We start from the raw sequence: 19,947 nt of genomic DNA, 5'->3' as shown, positions 1-19,947 counted from the left end.
AAAATCGCATGCGAGAAAGCGTTGCCACCACCCTAAGCGAATATCACGGATAATGAGTCAAATGATATATTTTATCACCAATTTCTGGTTATGTTTTGGAAATTTATCTTATTTTTTGATAAAAATAACTCAGTTTTTATTAACTTCATGTTTTTACAAAGAGAATATTTAAAATTTGCCATTAATTATAGTGTTTTTTGTTATGACAATGTGCTCTTATAACCGCTTTTACAAATATCCTCCTCATAACGCAATATCACTTTTGTATTGAACTGTCATTTCTCAACAGCACGGATAAACGGAAAACCGAATAAAAAGTACCCGGATAAACGGCGCTCCACTGTATGTGCTTTTTAGGAGGCAGGTTTTTCCATACATTTTTTTTTTAATTTTTACTCTACAGGCCATGAGATTGTTGTGATTTTTTTCAAAAACCGGATTTTCCATACAAACGCATGCTTTTTAATTGAACTATCAGCAAATTATTGAGCGTTCAACTAAAAAGCATGCAAACTAAAAAAAAAGTGTTCAACTATTGAATTCTCACTGTATTGCCGCCGAAAGGTCCTGTACAGGCGGTCCCCGAGATACACGGTACCTCTTATACGCGGATTCGGAGATACGCGGTTTTCTAAATTTGACAGTTCTTTGAGCAAATTGTACTGATTTGACACATCAATTGTAAATTGCCAAATAATTTCCGTTTCGATGGGATGTTAAAAACTATTCCAAAAGGTTTAAAACTGTTATATTCAGTCAGAATCACCTCAAATAATTCATAACGAGGCTAAAACCACCCCCTACTTGCAAAATTACACGAAAATTAGTGATATTTTAGCTGGAAATCAAGAGATTCGACTTACGCGGAAATTCGAGATACGTGGTATTTTGCGGACGTTTTCGGTCCCCATTAACCGTGTATCTCGGGGACCGCCTGTAATTTCAAGTTCGCAAACTTTGAGCTCGCCCGCTACGCGCTGTGGATACCTTTGTGTACACACCTTATGCTGCTGGCGAAAACACATGTTGGGGCGAAATTTGGTAAACGTCAAACGATCCAATCGTAAACAACGCGCACGTGCATTCGGGAAACGATTTCACGGAAACATTTCGTTGATCAGACAACTAAAACTAAATCAAAATGTATCTAATGTACGATTTAAATGAAAATGGCGAAAGGGTTTACACCCTGAAGGTAAGAGAGAGTGTAATTCTTCGAGACCAGTCGTTCTAACCGTTTCCCTGCTCTTGCAGAAAAACAACGCAGAAGGCAAGCCGACCCAATCAGCACATCCGGCGAGATTTTCTCCAGAGGACAAGTACTCTCGCTACCGTATCATCATCAAGAAGCGTTTTGGATTGCTGCTGACGCAGAAGCCCGAGCCCGTGTACTGATCGGCTGAATCGTTCAAAATTCCACTCTACCGTTTAAAAATAAAGCTCCGAATTTAAGATGTAACTTCCTACCGTTTATTGCGTGTCCGTTTCTATCGCTTCGGTTTACTTCAGCTTTCGGCTCAAACCGACCGTATAATCGTACAGCTTCGTGTTGGTAAACTCGCCCCGCATATCCAGCATGTAAAACAGTGCCCTGTTCTTGATCTTCACCGGTACCGTGACACGTGCTGCCTCGCGAGACTCCTGCGCGGAAACGTACTTCAGCGGCACGTCCATGATTCGGTTGGTCCCGAACGGAGCATATGTAACGACGCTCACCTTATCGCCACCTTTGCGCAACACCAAATAGCGTACGGATCGCAACGTGAACATCCACGAAGCGAACAGCACTCCGTATCCTAGAAGGGAACCCCGCACATTGGCGTGAATTATAGAACTCTTTTAATTTGTTTTTCGAGCATCACTCACCTATGAAGAAGCACATTATCGCTATGCCATTGCGGTATTTATTTTCTCCCAAATTTACCCGCTTGTACCATGGTAGGTCCTCTTTGCCATCTTCCTGCACGGGGGCATCCTTCAGCGTGGTGTAGGAAAAGTGGCACAGATAGCCCCAGAACAGAAATTGCGACACGGCAAAGATGTTCAACACTTTGAAGAAGCGCGGATTTTCGTACTTAAACAGCATCACATCCTTGGGAACTTTGGTGTTCACATCGTACACGCGGTTTGCCGGTGCTTGGGTCGACTGCCCCCGCTGTACGGTCGAACGGATCACACTCCCGCAGGACGGGTAACGGGATCCTAGAGTAGCTAGAATCGAAGTAGGCTTACCCAGGTGACTATTGAGCGAAGACAGCAACCGTAAAATCATGTTTAATACGATTGTTGTTCCTTTTCGCGCGAATAAATTATTAGTTATCTAACTGCATTATGAAGCGGCGAAGTTTGTTTATATTTACATCAAGAATACCCCGTCCAATCAAATGGGACTGCAAATGGCCATCAGCGTGACATTTGTTAAAACAGAATTTCAATTTTTTTCATCAAACTATAGAAAATACTTTTATTAGTGTGTTTTGAAAGTAACACAAATAAATATTGATTAAAACACGAGATACATCGGTCTAGAGATAACATCTTTTAACGTCAAATTTATTTGTTTTATAAAAAAATATTCAATTACATTAGCTTTCAAATTGGTCAAACGAATGCATTATTATGCTACTCTATGACTCAAAGGATTAATAGAATTTCATACAGAGTAATTAAGTGGCAATAGATAAAATAAACTCAAAAAATGACATTTGCGATTGACATCAAAACAGATAGTGTGGAGTGCGCCAATGATCTGATTCTAATCACAACATGCACTTTGCGATAAATGATATTATTTTTTACAATTTATGAAAACTATCATATTGCTTTTGCTATATAATGCGCAAAATGCTACATAACCTCTCTCATTCTCTATATATATTATGCTACCTTCTTATTATCATAACCCTTTGGAGGCGTATTTTCTTACTAAAACAATCATATTGTAGCAGCAAGTTGTCATATTAGCTCTGAAAACAGTGCATGGCTGCTATGAATGTTATAGGACGTGATGATCATTCTTTAGAAATGATATTCACCTGATAGTATACTACCAGCTAAACAATTGAGTAAACGAAGGTGATCACTAAATGAAACAAAATTCTACAAAACACACACACATACTTTTCGCGGAGAGAGCGCAACTGCGAAAGAGAAATATGGATGGCTAGAGAGAGAGCGTCATTGCTAGAACTGTCAAACTTATAGGCGCCTTTGTGCGAAAGACAGAGAGAAAGAGAGCAAAGCAAGCTGTGAAAAATATTTCACTATCACTTTTCGTTAGTGTTTGTGTAGCCTTTGTGCAGTGAGGACGTGTATTTAGTGCTTCTTAGTGCTGCTCCCGTGGTCCTTATTAAGGTTTCACATGAAACAATTTCTCCTACACAGTAAGTAGTTGGTAATATGTACATTATATGTTTACATTACACAATAACAATTATTATTAATAATATGTCTTATTCCTATTTGGCACTTTTAATAACGTTTTATAGTTAACTTTATATAATTGAGATAGTAAAACATTTATTACTTATCATACAAATCTAATGCTAAATTCTCATTATTCTAAATGTTCAACTATAAAGGTCAGTCCTATGTTGACACTATAAAAATCGACCACAATCCTCATTTAACTAATCTATCGTCATTAGTTGACAATAACAACATTACAATGCTCCGAACGACATAAGGAACTCCATACGAGTGCCTGTGTACGCTTATATAAGGTTCACCTCATATAACTATTGTATGGTAATATGCCTGTACAACGCAACACACCGAGAATAGCAGTCGGTAATAGCAGCGCGCATGAGTGTGTGTGCGTGCAGCGAAATCGCACACACAGCAAAGCTACCGACGCGCAAACATGTCTCTCTTGTGGTGTGTGACGGTGCTAGTGGTGGTGGTAAGCGTGCTTCACGGAGGCACAGCAAACCCGGCCAGTAACAGCCGCCTGCGATCTGTTCGTTCACGTTGTAGCACCTTTTCGCCAATCAGTCCATGTACATGGTGAAGGAGGATTATCGTTTCGCTAGTTTTTAGTCGAAATATCACTGTGAACGATGTATGAGCAAGAGTTGTCTATTACGACTTCTGTTTGCAATGATAGTTGTGTTGGATATTTTCCCCGCAATCAATCCCAAAACCTCGAATGGTTGAAATAAAATTCTACCCGTAACCAATTTCATCATTTTTTATCATGGTGTGGACGGATGGTTGTATATTTCTCTTACGAAATGGTAGTAGTATTGCTATCTTTATTTCATGTTGATATCTTGAACTCTATTGGAAATGGTCTCTAGCAGGTCTTTCAGCTTGATAACTTCTTTTTCTTCTTTTCGTTGTATGTTTTTCTGCTTTCGTTTTCACTGCTCTATGAGCTAGAGGTACTTGTTCATTTAGCCTAGAGGCTTTAATTCCTCCGTTGGTCGAATATTCAATCTCTTAAAAAAATTGTCTTTTCAAAACAGAAAGATGTTAAATAATTAATTTATGCAATCAAAACAGAGAAAGTTAGAAACAAATAATCATTTAACAACCACAACCGCAACAACAACAACAACAAGAGCAACAATAAAGAAACATAAATTTTGCTCTTGCTGTACATCCCTAGAGAATGCAATACTTTTCTCGCGATGTTCGGATTGATAACGTGGACGTCGTTGTGTGGACACAAAATGGAAGGTTTGCACACATACACATTCACGTTTGTTAGCAGAACTGCTCAAATGACTTTTTTTTCGACGAAAAGTATTGCATGACATGAATATAGCAATAGAGGAATATATATTGAAACGATCGCAAAATATATGTAGCGAAGCCAATTCTTCAAAATGAATTTAAATGGAACTCGCTCTTCATAGTTGATATTCCAATGGAAGCGGCGTATTCGTTGTATAAATGTTGTGTTAGGTCTATATCAAGAACGGTGGTCTTAACTAACCATTGAAGGGCGTTGGCGATTGGTTATTCTTGACATAAATTGACACATGATATCTGCCAGCCGAAAGTGTTTTCCTCTGGCCTTGAACATGACGTCAAAAGTAAATGTTAAAACTTGATCATCTTTTCATCACAGCGTACTTTGACGCTCGCGAACGATTCCGCATACTTTTGAGATGATGATATAGCATCAGAGCGTATTAGCCGCAGCACGTAGGCTGTGACATTATAGTATTTGTGTAATGTATTCGCCACTGTAGAGCGTTCAAAGAATTGTCCATAGCGATGTAGTAGGGTGCGTCTTCGCAAACAACTGCAAACTTCTCAGGGATTTCTCTTGATGCTTTGTTGTTCGTCCTATTTTCGATGCCGGCACTGCTGCCACTCTTTGCTCCAGGGATCGTCAGCGGTACTAGCGTTTGTAAAATATCGGTATTATCGCATGGGAATGATATTGCAAGGTATTCTAGTAACGAACAGCTTTAATAACCGGATCAAATCGGTGCGGTTCTATTCTCTGAGTGCCTAAAATGTCAAGATATCCGACAAGTTCGGTTCTGCTTTGTACGGACTTGAGCGAAAACGTATGATTGCCTCGAGCTAGAGAAAGAAAGGCGTGGTATCTACCGATCATTCTCATTGAGCAGTTGATCGAGCTACATTTAGAATCCTAGTAGTAGCTTTTATGGGTAGGTGCGGTGGAATCCATTCTACATCGAAATGTACTTAGAGAAGGTGAAGAGAGAGCGCGGGAGAGGGCGTGCGGAAATGAGGAAACAGGATAGGATCATCACGCTGGATTTACCGACCCTATTGTCCTTTGCCGGGAAGGGGAAAGAGGTACAGGATCTCACAACTACACAGCCACGCGCCAAACACGTTACCGCGCGTTTTGCTCTCCCGTGCGCTCTCAGATAGTGAGAGAGAAAGAGAGAAAGAGCGGGTCGATAACCTTCCCGCTCACGCTCACGCAGCAACAGAGTCGTTGTGTGATGTTTGACACACACATACACACAAACAGTACATGCGTACGCGTACGCGGCATAGGTTTTCGGTGTCTCGCTGGACAGAAAAGTGGAGTTTAGAGTTGTTATGAGGTTTGTTTGACAATTTTCCCTTTAATTGTGAGCTTGCTAAAATGAGTACCTACTCGTGTTTGCAATCTTAATGTACACAAAACTGGTGTAACTTCACGTTGGGTGTTAGTTTGGGTTTCTCCCCGTTCTCTGTGCGGGGGGTAGCACTGGTGAAGCAACTGTGTGTCTGATGTGTGTTCTCCTACTTCTCTTGCAGCCGTCGCTAGTGCTTGAGCAATGATGGACGTGGATCAGCCAGTTTCATCCACCAACGACAAGGAGCAGTCTGCACCGGATGCCGAAACAGCACAGGAGCTTGTCGCTGAAAAGTCACCCGGGGTTGTTGGGCGTGAAAACGATGATTTGCCTGCCCTATTGATCAGTGACAGTGATGAGGACGATCCACCGAAAGCACCGGCCGGAGAGGAGGGGAAGAGCAAGGCCAGCGATAATTCGGAGCCCGCGAAGCCGGATGTAGCCCCCGGGGACATTTCCGGCATTACACCGATCGAAACGACGATTGTAAGCGTGGACGCTAAGGACAAACATGATGACCGTGAGGCTAAAAAAGAGCCAACAACAGTGGCTGAGACCGACGACCAAGCCTCAGAGAAGCCGGCGGAGCGGCAGGAATCGGCCTCCCTTTCGCCGCCAGATGACGAAGACCTTTCACTGGTCGAAAACATTGATCTGACCGGTGTTTCCAGTGCGGAGGAATCGGGCATTAGCGAGGAACCGAGCAGTGAAAAGCCCGCCCAGAGGGTGAAGAAAGCAACAGTAGCAGCACCTCCGACGACGCCGGCAAAGTCTAGCGCCGAAATGACCGCACAGGAACTGCTCCAGTCGTTACTGGGAGCGCAAGAGGAAGCATTTGCTGCGCACCAGGCATCCGACGCGAATCGGAGCGATTTGATTGAGTTCAATGACAAAACTGTAGATCAGCGGAAGGATGGTGCGAGTGTAGTAGCGGATGATACGGTTGTAACGCTGGATGATACATCCATTTGCCTTACGGACGGTAAAGCAAATGAAGAAAAGGATAACGGTCACTCTGGTGCGAGTGTACCGCCGGAAAGCACTGCCACATCCTTACAGCCGAATTCTGATAAAGTCGAACAGGCGGCGATTTCTTCAGATACGGAAAAGTGCTCCGCTGATAAAAACAGTGAATCGGGAACACAAGAAGGTGCCACCGTGCCAGCGGTGGACTGTTCAGACACTGTACCCATTGATGAAGATGTATGTATGCTTGAAGAAATGCCAAATGTAGCTAAAAGTCAACGGCAGCCCGAGGCTAACGAAGGTCCGAGCTCTCCGTGCATGAGCGACAAACCGGAAGGTACGAGCACCGATGTTGCGAAAGATGTTGCACGGGATAAATCGGCGCCGGTTGGGAACGATAATGGCGATCATGGGAAAGTAACCGATACGGATGCTGACGGGATGGATGAGAGCGAAGCGTCCGAAGCAAATGAACCGCCCAGGAAAAAGGCTCGCTCGATGAGTACGGCCGATGAGTACCCGTCGACTGAGCCGGCCGATAGTTCATCCCATGCGAAACAGCACGAAACTCGGGAAGAAAAAGACCAGTCTACAACTGGTGCTGCTAACATAGATAATTTAACTAACCCTTCAAAAGAACAGATCGATGTACCTGCTAGGTTGAATACCGATTTGCTCGAAGCGCAAGCTAAATCGGCGGCGTTAGACTCACTTAGACCGAATGCGGAAACACGCAGCGATGCGCCGCATGAAAATAACGCAACAGAGCATAGTAACCCTGCAAATAAGCAGTGCGCCGTAGCAGATGCTGAAAAGCGTACCGCCGCAACGGAACCCTCAGTATACCCGTACGTGCTGGTGATAGATGACGACGACGATGAGGACGAGACCGACAAAAAGACTGCCGGAGACGACACGAATGTCCAAAGCATGACCCACTCTGATAAAAACGCGACGGCGGACTCTGCTCCAGCGGACGGGAAGCAAAACAGTGATGCTACGGCGAATCAGTCCGTTGCGGTCGATTCGAAGGTACGACTCTCACCAATTCCTCCCGAGCTGAAGAGCGACGTACCGATGCGGATGGATTTTTTGCGAAGGTTTTGCAAACCGTTCACGGGAATGACGCGCTCCGATTTGGAGCAACTGGTGCTGCAGAAGATCAGCGAAGCGCTGGTGTACAAATCGGATAATGCCGCATTGCGATCGATTATCAAGAAGCAGGCTGTAAAGCTGCAAGGATTTGAGCGCAGCTTGGCGGACATGACGAGCCACTATGAGGCGCTAAAGCTGGTCGCCGATCGAGCGGTAGAGGACATGAAAAAGCGGGCCAACACTTACATCGCACCGGTGAAAATTACTCGCGCTGTTGGGCTGCAAGTGTCGAGGGGTGGATATGCAGCGGAGACGGGTCACAAGCCGTCCAGCAGTAGTTCCGGAAAACGGAAGGGTGAATCAGCTGCCGTTGCCATGGCAACAGCAGCGGTGAACGGTGTTAGTGAGCATGGTGGCGGTATGCGCGAGGTTTCCAGTGAGATGGCGAAAAGACCCGGCCAGCAGGCAGTGATCGGTGGTGTGCAGCGTGTCACAGTGCAGCGGCATCATGTACCGAATAATGCACCGCAGATGATAACAACTCGCACGAGCCCAAACAATTCCACTACGGCGAACGGGGTGGCACGATCATTCAAACCTTATGTTGCGAAGCTTAGCAATACTGTGACAACGGTTGCCACGTTCACGCCACCGGTCATACCGAACAGACTGTCGATCAATGCCGGCGATGGTTCAAACGCAGTACCGGCGCTCAACAATACTCCACCACCCCTTGCCATTACCGCGACAAGCAGTGACTCCGGAACTAATAGCGTTTCGCCTGGAGTTGATAGTCCTGTGCGCAAAAAGCAACTGCAGAAAATTACTCCCATGCGGCCTCCACTGTCAGCGTACCAGCAGGCGCAGCAAGAGAAACAAGCACGGCAGCAACAGGAGCTTCTGCTGCAACAAATACACGAGCAGAGCCAGCAAGTGCAACGGAAAGCGCAAACCAATGCGTAAGTGCAACAGAAAGCGCAAACGAAATATGCGCATATAATTAAAATTATTTTATTAATTTGTTTTTTTTTTTACCTTCCACAGCCGACAAGATGTGCAACCGGGTGAAAATTCCCTCGCCCGACCTTTAGTGGATAATTCTAGCCGACCACGCCCGGTAAATGTCCAAGCCCGTGTCTTGAATAGCAACCCGCCTCCTCTCGCAACGAGCAGCTTCCAACTGGCTTCGGTCAGTGCGTTGCGAACTTCTTCCACCACTGTAAGCTCCACCACGTCACCGTCGACCCAGAAAAGACCGAACCCTCAACCATCGTCCACGGTTGTTTCCTCCTCTGTGGACGATTCTTTGATCGATTTGACGGAGGAAGATGAAACGCAGGGAGGGGAAGGCGATACGGCCTCGTCGAATGCTGCCAAGCGGCCGAGACCTTCTCTGAATGGTGGGCAAACGTTTGCATTAGCACAAGCGCCTACAGCAATTCCAACCTCACAAATTGCTACCAACCAGCTGATGCGCATTCATGCAAGGCTTGCCAAGCCCGACGGCAGTGGAGCTGTTGCTACCGTCGCCGCAAACTCGACAGTCGTCAGTCCAGTATATCAGCATAATGGTGTCGTTGTACGACCTGCGATAAACGTTAAACGCGTAAATGCACCACCGTTGCAACCAATCCGCCAACCCATCTATACTAGCAGTGTGCCACGGCCGCCGGTTTCATCCACAGGTATGAATCAATAAATTCACATCTTTCTACTTCCATTTTCCTGATTTCATCCCATCTTTAGTTTAACGCGGAGCGATATTTTACAAGTTTCAATTGTTTTTCTTATTTGGCGCAACGACCTTAGGGGGTCGGTATTGGCCCGCCTAATCGACTAATGAGCTTGTTACTTGTTGGTGAACTTATTAAAGGATTGTCCGTCATGCTTGTAGTGTTTGGTGTAACGTTCTACGCGGACATGAGGACCTATACAGGCATTTGAATCAGTTCTTGCTACGGGGGCATGGTCCATGAATCGTATGAGCTGACAATTGTACCACGGGATCGTGCAGTCGTGCCTACAGTACTTGAATCCATGACGGACACTAACAAATATGTTTTTGTTTGAATCGAATTTATTTCTAGGCTTGGTTGGCAAACTCTAATTACTAACCGAAATATGTTTTAATAGCTGTTCTACATGTGATACTTTATAGGATTTTAATATGATCAAAATCTAGGCCAAATGTCTAGGCAAAATTTGCGGCTAGTTCAACAGTGAATTACGCATTTTCATGCAAAAACGCGTCCAGTGACGACATTTTTTGATGTCATTGTAGAATGAACGAGTGAAAATCGAATGCGATGCTTCAAGCAGTGTGAATGTTTACATGTTATAGTCGACGTTTGTCACCGTTCGCAATACTGGCCAGGTCCGCAGTTTGTCAGCCAAAGGAAATTAGTTTTCTTTACATGGTCACAACCAATGCTGCAAAATGTAACTGTCAATGTCATAAAAAAATCTGATTGAAACAAAATCCATGTCAGCGTCACGTCCTCAAGTGATATGACCAGAGGTGATACTCTAAATCAGTAGTCTCCAACCTGTGGTGCGTGGCGTTAACAGATGTGGACGCCAACAAACATTGAAAAAAGAATACCTTATATTACCGTGCATTTTTGTAATATTATACATATCGTGCCTTTTTCCCTCCATAGTCCAAATTAAATTTTCAACAGGCATGTGGGCTAGAATAAGATTTAAACATATTTTGATCAAAAACTTTGAACTAAGTTTAAAAAAATGTATGCTGTCAATGGATATGGGTCGCAGCTAATTTATTTTCAGAGCCAAGTGGTTAGCGATCCTAAAAAGGTTGGAGAGCACTGCTCTAAATGATTGGTGTGATGAATACATGCTTTGAGACATTTTTGCGACCATCAGTCATTGGTCAGTCACTATGTCATGACTTTTTTTACTGTGATCATTTCTGCAAAATGTCACTGACATAGTCATGATAAATCACTGACAAAATGACTGAAACAAAATATTGTCAACGTCACGAGCTCTACTGTGATGATCAGAGGTGAGACTCGAACAATTGGTGCGACCATCACATGGTTGGTGACATTTTCTGTCGGTGATCATCACGATAGCCATGGCAGATATGCGGTGCTTGCGAATGGTTTCAAAAAACAAAATCAGCGTGTTGTCTTTCTCTGTTTGACTCGACAGATAATCAAGCGGACAAAATGATACAGATTACTTATAGCAATATCTTAGTTGTAATTAAGTACTGATTCTAGACTGATATCGATTTCCAGGAAGGGGTTTCTGGGTTTCTCGGTCACGGTCAATCGTCTATGGGCCGTCATCAGCCATGGGGACTAGCACGGAAACACTAAAAGTTATACAGGACTTTCCGTTCATTAAACAATGAACTAATACATCTTCTGGAATTCATCCCCTCGTAATGTCCGACTAAGAACGTAGACTGAACTTACGTCAAGTTAACTAAACTGTATCTGGACCTGTGTCTGTCAATGGACGATTCGCCATTCTGGCTTGGTCCAGGAACCGATTCTGTTTCTACTCCGATCTAGTCTCCATTACTGATGAACGAGCCATTTCCAGCAGTAATTGTTTGAAAAGCTCAACTTATAGCTGGTTTTCGAGTTACACGGTTCTCGAATTACGCGGATTTGGAATTGATTCATCAAAAGTTAAATCAGAACAATCTGCTTCAAAAATTATCCATTGCAATATAAATTGAATTTTTTTCGTCAAAAAAATTAATCGACTTAAACCCCAGAAATAACAGAGTTTTCTGCACGAATCGTATCAAATAAATGATAAAATGCAAAAGAGCACTAAATTTAATCACGTTACTCATTGCACTTTGATTAGACGGCCATAAACGAAACGATTCATTGATGCCGGTTTATAGGCGCCGTTGTCCAAAAATAAATCACGAATAGCTTATCATTTACACGTTTATACGAACATGTCGTCATCAACGTATCATCATCTACGTTTATACGAACTACAAACGAAACGCAACAGTTAAACACAATTATTTGTAACAATTTAACTTTCATGCACCAAACCATTAAATATTGCATATAGTTTTAGTTTGTTTCAATATAACATTATTATTAAAAAAAAAAAACAAATTATTATTAAAACAAAATCTTGATTCTTCCTTTTCGGATCCTGCAGATCAAGCGTTGATGAAAAAGCGCATCGTAGTGAAACCGTCCATACAAGCTCTGATTGTACCGCTCCCACCACCTGGACCGCAACCGGAAAACGATCCGTCGTGGAAATTGCCCCCACCACAACCAACTATATGCGTGAATAATGTACAAACCGGCATCGTTATATCCTGGTTAATGCCTACCCTCGACCACAGGCATTCCGAAATCGAAAACTATCAGATCTATGCATATCAGGAGTTAGCGGTCCCGAACCCGGTGGAAGAATGGAGGCATGTCGGAGACGTTAAGGCACTGCTATTGCCAATGGCGGTGACGCTCACCCAGTTCCAGGAAGGGCAGCGTTATTACTTCGCCGTACGTGCTATCGACAAACACAAACGTGTAGGAATGTTCAGTGACCCGCGCACCTGGAGCGAATGCAGCGTGTCCAATGCTTAGAGTTAAGCGTTATCTTAAGGTAGCCGCGTTTGAAATATTGTCTAGAACACGATTGCACGGTCTTTCGCTGCATAATATAATATGCTCATAAACATGGCCAACAAACAAACCTTCTTTTTAGTTTTTCTAGAGACCGACTGACTTGTTCGATTAGTTGTAAAATTTCAACTCCGTTGTACATACTCTTTTAACTCCACTTTCAACCGGAAGAATCTATCTTTCAGCTGATGATCTACATCTATCCTCTTGTTAAATTAGCTTTGTATGTATGGTCTTCGTGTGTGTGTTCAGCTGGGAGGAACCGAATAGTCCAAAATGCGTAGGTCCACCATTTTGAGTTATCTGGTTCAAATAACTGTCTTAGAATTGCGTGGTGCAGTACAATGAAATTCATAAGAAGATGAGGCGTGCCATGCTGGAATTATCTATTAACAAATGATTCTGTGCAACACGTGTGCTGTGCAAAACGATCTGGATGTTAGAATCTTTAACAACAAAAAACATACATCGCCCAAATATTTAGTCTTGGCAACTTAGGCAATTTTATCTACAGAACGGAATACATTAGCAAACGGATTGAATAACAATGGCTGTCAGTAACGTCACAATTCATGACATGTTTTTAAAAGTACCAGAACGATTTGTAAGCCAGGACCCTGCAGACGGCCGGTTAACCTAAAAAGGAAGGAGTGCCGTTGTTTTCATACCAGCGCAAAACGATGTCAACATGGACGAGACAAGGTGGTAGAATGTGCAGTTGTAGAACCTCCAGTGTTCCTTCGTTATGAACGAATAAGAATAAATAAATAAATAATTGAATTATGCAGTAAAAATCGGCCTTTTTCTTCTCTATTCAATTATTATTTTAAAAATTATAATACCAAGTAAGTGAATATATGTTTCTAGTGATAATCAAACAAATCATCCTGTTTGCGCACGCAAGCTCTTTAAATACTGTCAGTCCAATGCGTTTCTGGTTGTTTTTTTTTTAACTTATTCGTCAAATCACAAAGCAATTGATTTTATTTAAAAAAATCAACTTAACTCTGTTTTTCAAGTTATTCTTCAATGTCCTGTTAACTGAGTATTTTTTCAATGCGAACAGCATTATTCTCCGCTCGTGCGAAAGTTTTCAACTATTATACTTGTGACACATCTCACAGTGAAGAATATTGTTTCTCACATTGGAAACTTACTCGCAATATAGTGTACATATTTAACTGTCACTTTTTATCACAATTAAACTTAGTATGTCTTAGTAGTAAAAAAGCTAAAAGCGCTTCTATGATAATTAACTTTTATCAACACCGTTACATCGCCATTTTCTCATTTAATTTTGTCATTTTCTAATTGATCTCTTCGCTGCGTGAAGAGAAATTATTGTTTGGTAAGTTGGTGCAACCTCGAATAGGATCGGCGAATCACTGTAAGCGAGCTGAGACTGGAGCGCTTGAAGGTTCGATGAAATACTTCGAGTGTCACTATCACAGTACACCTCGATATGGATTGCAGTCCATGTGTTATTGTATTGTATTGTATTGTATTGTATTGTTTATCAAAAAAGTAATTGGCCAGGAGAAGTGGCCTTATCACTTAAAATTACCCTAACTCTTAAGATTAGCAATAAATAATACATAGAAGACCGAACAAAAACACGCTGGCATAGTAAGCTAATTTAAAAGTTAGTCGTATGATACCAGTCGAAACTGTCATAGTGAGCGTTATGTCTTAACTAGTGTTGTGTATCATGCATTTTTCATGAAATCTTTAAAAATTACTAATCTTTTGAAATTCATATGAATCTCGAAAGATTTATATATCTACAAAAAAAAATAATAATAAAAATCGCTAAGAATCTTAAGAGCCAACTTTTGCCTTACAGGGTTTTCCAAGTGAGTTTCGAATGTAAACATTGTTATTCTCGGCAGCCAATATGTTTTTCAACAGCTGTTTCAGTTCAGTTTCAACACATGATTTTCAACAAAGAACTGTTAAACTCAATTCAGCTGGAAGTCGTGTTGAAAATCATGCTGTAGAAATTAAAAATTATAATGATGGAAATGAAATGTCATATCGATCTGGAACAACATTTTGCACGCGATGAATAACAATGTTTACATTCGAAACTGACTTGGTAAAGCCTGTAAGCTGTTATTGGAATCATTAATTAGATTTTTCTTTAAAACCGAGTTATGGTATAAGAAAGTACATGTTTTGATGACGGATACATGCTCACCTGCTTCGATTCAGCTCATCCCAGTATTCTTATTCCTATCGCTTGCCTTTATCATTCAAACCGTATCGTGTTGCGCTCGAATGAAGTAAATTTTCTTGCACTTACTTTTTCTTACTGCAAAAATGCTATTAGTAGTACTCACGTCTTTGATGTTCTTTGAGTACAAGCGTATTGTGCACTGTTCAAAACAAACCGGACGTAACTAACAGTCAGTATCACGTTACGATTGTAAAATTCTGCGTCATCGGGAAGTTATCGGGAATTAACAGCCAATCAAGATGGTGTTCACCACCCCATTGGCAAAGCGTCGTCTTTGCGTTGCGTCACTGATCGCATAACCTTTTATTGCACCACCACCGTAAATTATAGTTTAGTTTGCAGTTGTACGGATTTGAGCAATTCCTCAATCTAGCTCCACTGTACTGTGCTAAAGAAAAATGATGCATTCGATTGTTGTATTGGTAAGCAATAGAACGTTATGTACTCTGTAGGCAACAATTTCGAGATGGATGAAGTTACACTGGACGGTTTTCTTATTCGGCCACTTTGCACATGATGTAATGTGATTGTTTCTATTTGAACATAACATTGTATTCTTTTCAGAAAATTTTCTTTTACCCTGTCCTTGGACTTGCGAAAATGTTCCAGTTTTGCAATCGAATCTTTTACCAATTTGCTGTTTAATAAAGTAATGATGGTAAATCCGAAAGTAATTTAAATTAGTAATTTTGGTCATAGAAAAATGGATTTGCTATAGAATTTCAGAAAACATAAACTTATAAAGAAATCTTATCTTAATTATGCACTTAATTCTCGTTCGTGTTGTGTTTTTTTACGTCTTCTTCATAAAAGATAAAGAAATTCAATAGTATCGTGGAATTAAAATTATTTTAGGAATAATAAAATTCAAAATTAATACAACAAATCATCCTCTCAGGATATACTGCAAATTTACAGCTACATACGAACGCATCTATTGCAACTAGTGATGGGAAAAATGAAGTTTTCGGTGGAATCGATTCCGGCTAGCTCCGAAGTTTACTGGAATCGATTCTGGATCGTAGGTCCGTAATAAATTTCCGGAATCGGTTCCGGAATTAATCCCATTTGTGGAGTCAATCCTGATTCCGTTACCGGGGCAAATTGTGATTCCCAGGTCGATTCCGATTCCGGAGCCGATTCTGATAGTGGAAAAACTAAAGAAATGGCTGCGAAATCATCTCCGAAGTAGACTCCCGAATCGGAATGGACTTCAGCATTATAGGGTAAATGTACCTATAGTGGTGGTAGTACCAATAGTGGTGGTATTGCACTAAAATGCGGTTCATACGGCAAATTAAAAGTAATTAAGTTATTTACGTTAGTGTGAAATGTTCTTAAGTTTTATACAAAGGGTTTAAAAGTTAAATGGGGCCATTCCGTTACTTAGTGACCGAAATATCCATTATTTTGTGAAATGTGTCAACATTTTTCCAAAATCCTTAGGATTTCATAACGAAACTCATTTTTCTGTTAACGTTCTAAACGACCACATAACCACGCAATTACTAGTTTTTCAACATAACTGTTATGTAATGTTTTTATTTTACTAAAATTATTTGCCTTTTGACCATATTTATGCATTTTTAAGTGTTTTTTACCATAGTGCCATTAAGGTACACAAAACAGGCATGTTCCTATAGTGGTTATAGTTATAAAATCAATAAAAACAGGTCGTTTTAGATTTTTTCGAGGAAATTTTTGACATGTCGTACTGTTTTCACTAAGATGAGCAAAAGAAATAAGTTTTATGTAGGTAATTTACCAAAAACAGGCCAAAATTCGCTTATATGGCTGAATGAAAAATTGACTTCAAATCAAGCACACTCTTCTGGGTGTAGGTTGACGACAGGTGTGATGCAGTACTTTAGTCAATAGTTTCATCGATCAAATTTATACATTTTTTTACGATCAAATTACGCAAGAAACCAATATCATGGCAGTAATCCTTGCTATTCATACGAAAACAGCTTCGAAACTAAGTTTCGTTGATATTATACACCGTTTTTGATGCATCTTTGTTTACCACCACTATAGGAACACAATACAACGACTATAGGAACCATACCACCATTATAGGTACAACAAAGCAGTCACAAAAATATGTATTTTTTCATAAATTTGATGTATTTCGTGGTAAAAATGGTTGTGATTGCGAAGATAAAACATATTTCAATTGCTATGTGTTAAAATATTCAAGAATTTACCTTCCTAACACTTTCATTCCATTGAAACACATCGGTACCACTACAAATTGCACCACTATTGGTACATTTACCCTAATCGGCAACAGAATTGATTCCGAATACGGAATCGGAATCGGGTAGATCTGACTTCGAGGTCCCACCACTAATTGCAACACAAGCAAGAATAAGACCAAAACAATCAAGCATCTAACATCTAGCCCGTGCTGATACAGCTTCATCATAATTGTAGCAACAACGAACTAACATGTACAAACAAAGCAAAACTCATGCACACATACAGCCCTCAAACCACGAATCCTGCTTTGTTTGCCCTTGTACCACAACGGCTAGTGTCCTTGGCTATAGCCGTATTAGTACCATTCTAATCCATTACTCCCCACTCGGCGGTTCGTTCTTCCACGCCGGTGTCCTTTAATGTTGTTGTGGTGTGGATGTATGCTTAGGAGGAAGGAGTTTATTTGCACACGCTGTGGTCGCATGTGTTGTTTACAAATGTGTTTAAACTTCATTTTCTAATACGAGGGTGCGGATGGTGCATTCAAACTTAAAAAGGATATCGGGTCCTGGGTTTACAGTGAACACTAAAATTGATTTTAAAAAAGTCGTTTTCAAATAACAAATATAAATAAAATATTTATTTGCAGCAGGAGTGTATGATGGTATGATCAAACCCATGTTTCAACAGTTACACTTTCCCGCGCGGAAACGTACAGCCAAATTCCTCTCCGAGGGTCTTTGATCTTTATTGCCTAATTCTTGTCACTCTCGAAACAATGTGCCGCAAACAAACGGTTGACGTGATAAAACAACAGTTTAAGGACTTACGGTTCTGTCTTTCGAGCGAATTTTTCAACATATTTTGAGTAAAGCAAAAGACAGAGAAAGAGAAAGAGAACAAGTTTCTCGGAGCAATGCAACGGAGAATAAACTGAGAATGCAGGGTTATTCAGTTAGGAATTATTCATGAACCATCTAGTACATCAGAATAATTAATGAAAATGAGTGTCGGGACGTACGCGAACGAACGGTTCCAATGATATTCGATAACGGATATGTATTTGGAAAATATTAAAGAAAACACTAAACCAATCGATCATTTTTTCAATGACGATAATTATAGTGCAATACAAATATCTTCTCGACATTATTAAATACAAAATTGTTCGTATACCGCATAGCTTCGAATTACGGACACTTAGGCGTTTTTGGCATTTAATATTTTTTTACTGATTCAATTTGAATCAGTCAAACCCTCACATAACTCACTTTACCTAAGCAAATCTTCTACAGTTCAAAAGAGAGATAATAAAAAATAAAGATGTTTGATAATTTTACTCGATACATTTCAAAATATAATGAAACTGCAACAATATTTTGATTCATATTCCGGACACCCTCAAAATATCGTCAATAATATTCAAATTCAGATTTATTTTAAATCAAGACTTCTGCAAAAGCTCTGTAACTAGCTTCATTGCAAGATAAGCTACATTCTGCATAGGTTTGACGAACCATGATTTTCATCCCGCAATTGGCGCATTGACCTGCATACTAATCTAGTTTTTTTTATTATTCTTTTTATTTAAAAAGTCAGGTATAAGACTTATTTGGGCATTAAATTAGAAAGAGCTATTAGTGTTTATTAATAATTCAGGGCTAGATAAAAATAATTATATAAATATCATAAATCATTCAGTTATTAAACGATGTTGCCTCATATGCCCAGTTATTCACTAACCCTGTACATGCTTTGTTATTAGAGAGCTAAAAACTCATCGCACAGAGAAGGTGAGAGTGAGAGAAAGTCCTTAAAATTCGCCGAAACAGGATCGGTTTAGCCGCCGTAGTTTCAGTAGTAAGAGCGCTTATTCGTAGTAGGCTGGTGCTGTCGCTGCTGGCCATCAAATTTTCCGTTTACGTTTAGTCGACAACATCCTTCGGCGTGGATTGGTTGGTAAACAAGCCGCCAGAGCGTTTCACGGTGTTTCAAATGGTTTTGTGTTTCTTTTTTAACTTGCCTTGTGGATTGTAGTGTATGTGGGGGCAAAAAAAAACACGAGAAAATATCCGTGCTTTGCCTCCTTCGGGGCACAAATGCAGCAAGTCATTATATTGCTGGCGGTTTGTTGTGCGAACAACGGTTGCAAATGGCGAGTGACGTTTCGAGTGAAACTTGGAGGAAATTAATTTCCCTAATTAAAAGCCGATCGGTTTCCACGGCGGTACAAAGGTATTCGCGCCCGGTACGTAGTGTAGCTGTAGCTCCTTGCGGCCATCGAAACTTGTGAGCTATAAATGTTCGGCGAACAGTTACCGGTCGTATTTTATACCGTTTCGTTCGTTAAACCGTGAATCCAGTAAAGCTAGGAGTGGAACGTGTGTATAGTGCCTGTGGGGTTTCTGCTGTACGTGTGTGTGTGTGGGTGTTCGTAAGTGTTTTTTTTTAGTTTCTTTACTGTGGCTTCATACCAATCGATTCCCTTCAGGGTCCTTCAGGATCCTGCCACAGGGCGTTCGTAGTCACTTTGATTAATCACCCACAAGGTTATCGCTTCGAGTACTTTTCCGGTCTTTGCTGCTGTGCGAATCGATCATCTGTGTCGTGCGAACATAATTTGTTGAATTTATTTACTACATTGTATGTGTGTGTGTGCGATAGTAGTATTGTAAGCTATAAGTTCACGCTTACACAGAGTATAGAGTGTAATGTTAGTTAGTGGGGCGTAATTGTTTTATATTGTTTGGTGAAGCAAACC

General features: G+C 41.0%; 3 protein-coding genes across 4 annotated transcripts; 2 read left to right on the top strand and 1 right to left on the bottom strand.

The window, feature by feature from the left end:
• The first annotated feature begins 1,036 nt into the window (after positions 1-1,036).
• On the top strand, positions 1,037-1,459 carry LOC120951625 (H/ACA ribonucleoprotein complex subunit 3). The gene is made up of 2 exons (XM_040370426.2): positions 1,037-1,195; positions 1,255-1,459. Exons 1-2 carry the CDS (start codon positions 1,142-1,144, stop codon positions 1,393-1,395), a joined length of 195 nt encoding a protein of 64 aa, XP_040226360.1. The 5' UTR covers positions 1,037-1,141; the 3' UTR covers positions 1,396-1,459.
• LOC120951623 (transmembrane protein 223) lies at positions 1,448-2,383 on the bottom strand. Its single transcript, XM_040370424.2, has 2 exons — positions 1,867-2,383; positions 1,448-1,796 (listed from the first exon to the last, which is right to left on the bottom strand). The coding sequence occupies exons 1-2, from the start codon at positions 2,270-2,272 to the stop codon at positions 1,501-1,503; spliced, it is 702 nt and encodes a 233-aa protein (XP_040226358.2). The 5' UTR covers positions 2,273-2,383; the 3' UTR covers positions 1,448-1,500.
• Positions 2,384-3,259: 876 nt separating this feature from the next.
• Positions 3,260-13,296, top strand: LOC120949096 (activating transcription factor 7-interacting protein 1). 2 transcript variants are annotated; one of them, XM_049605197.1, is made up of 4 exons: positions 3,260-3,383; positions 6,232-9,070; positions 9,156-9,796; positions 12,273-13,296. In XM_049605197.1, exons 2-4 carry the CDS (start codon positions 6,252-6,254, stop codon positions 12,707-12,709), a joined length of 3,897 nt encoding a protein of 1,298 aa, XP_049461154.1. In that variant the 5' UTR covers positions 3,260-3,383; positions 6,232-6,251; the 3' UTR covers positions 12,710-13,296. The 2 variants fall into 2 exon arrangements, with proteins under 2 accessions (XP_049461154.1, XP_049461155.1); XM_049605198.1 differs by lacking the exon at positions 3,260-3,383 and adding an exon at positions 5,939-6,035.
• Positions 13,297-19,947: the final 6,651 nt, after the last annotated feature.

This window comes from Anopheles coluzzii, chromosome 2, assembly GCF_943734685.1.
Source record: "Anopheles coluzzii chromosome 2, AcolN3, whole genome shotgun sequence".
NCBI classification, from domain to species: Eukaryota; Metazoa; Arthropoda; class Insecta; order Diptera; family Culicidae; genus Anopheles; species Anopheles coluzzii.
The sequence above is the reverse complement of the archived record's forward strand: the minus strand, read 5'-3'. Positions and strand labels throughout refer to the sequence as shown.

Coding starts and splice junctions, on each gene's coding strand:
- LOC120951625 (XM_040370426.2), top strand. CDS start 1,142: ATGTATCTAATGTACGATTTAAATGAAAATGGCGAAAGGGTTTACACC. Junction 1,196..1,254: donor AAAGGGTTTACACCCTGAAG/GTAAGAGAGAGT, acceptor CTGCTCTTGCAG/AAAAACAACGCAGAAGGCAA.
- LOC120951623 (XM_040370424.2), bottom strand. CDS start 2,272: ATGATTTTACGGTTGCTGTCTTCGCTCAATAGTCACCTGGGTAAGCCT. Junction 1,797..1,866: donor GATAATGTGCTTCTTCATAG/GTGAGTGATGCT, acceptor GTTCCCTTCTAG/GATACGGAGTGCTGTTCGCT.
- LOC120949096 (XM_049605197.1), top strand. CDS start 6,252: ATGATGGACGTGGATCAGCCAGTTTCATCCACCAACGACAAGGAGCAG. Junction 9,071..9,155: donor CGGAAAGCGCAAACCAATGC/GTAAGTGCAACA, acceptor TACCTTCCACAG/CCGACAAGATGTGCAACCGG. Junction 9,797..12,272: donor GCCGCCGGTTTCATCCACAG/GTATGAATCAAT, acceptor CGGATCCTGCAG/ATCAAGCGTTGATGAAAAAG.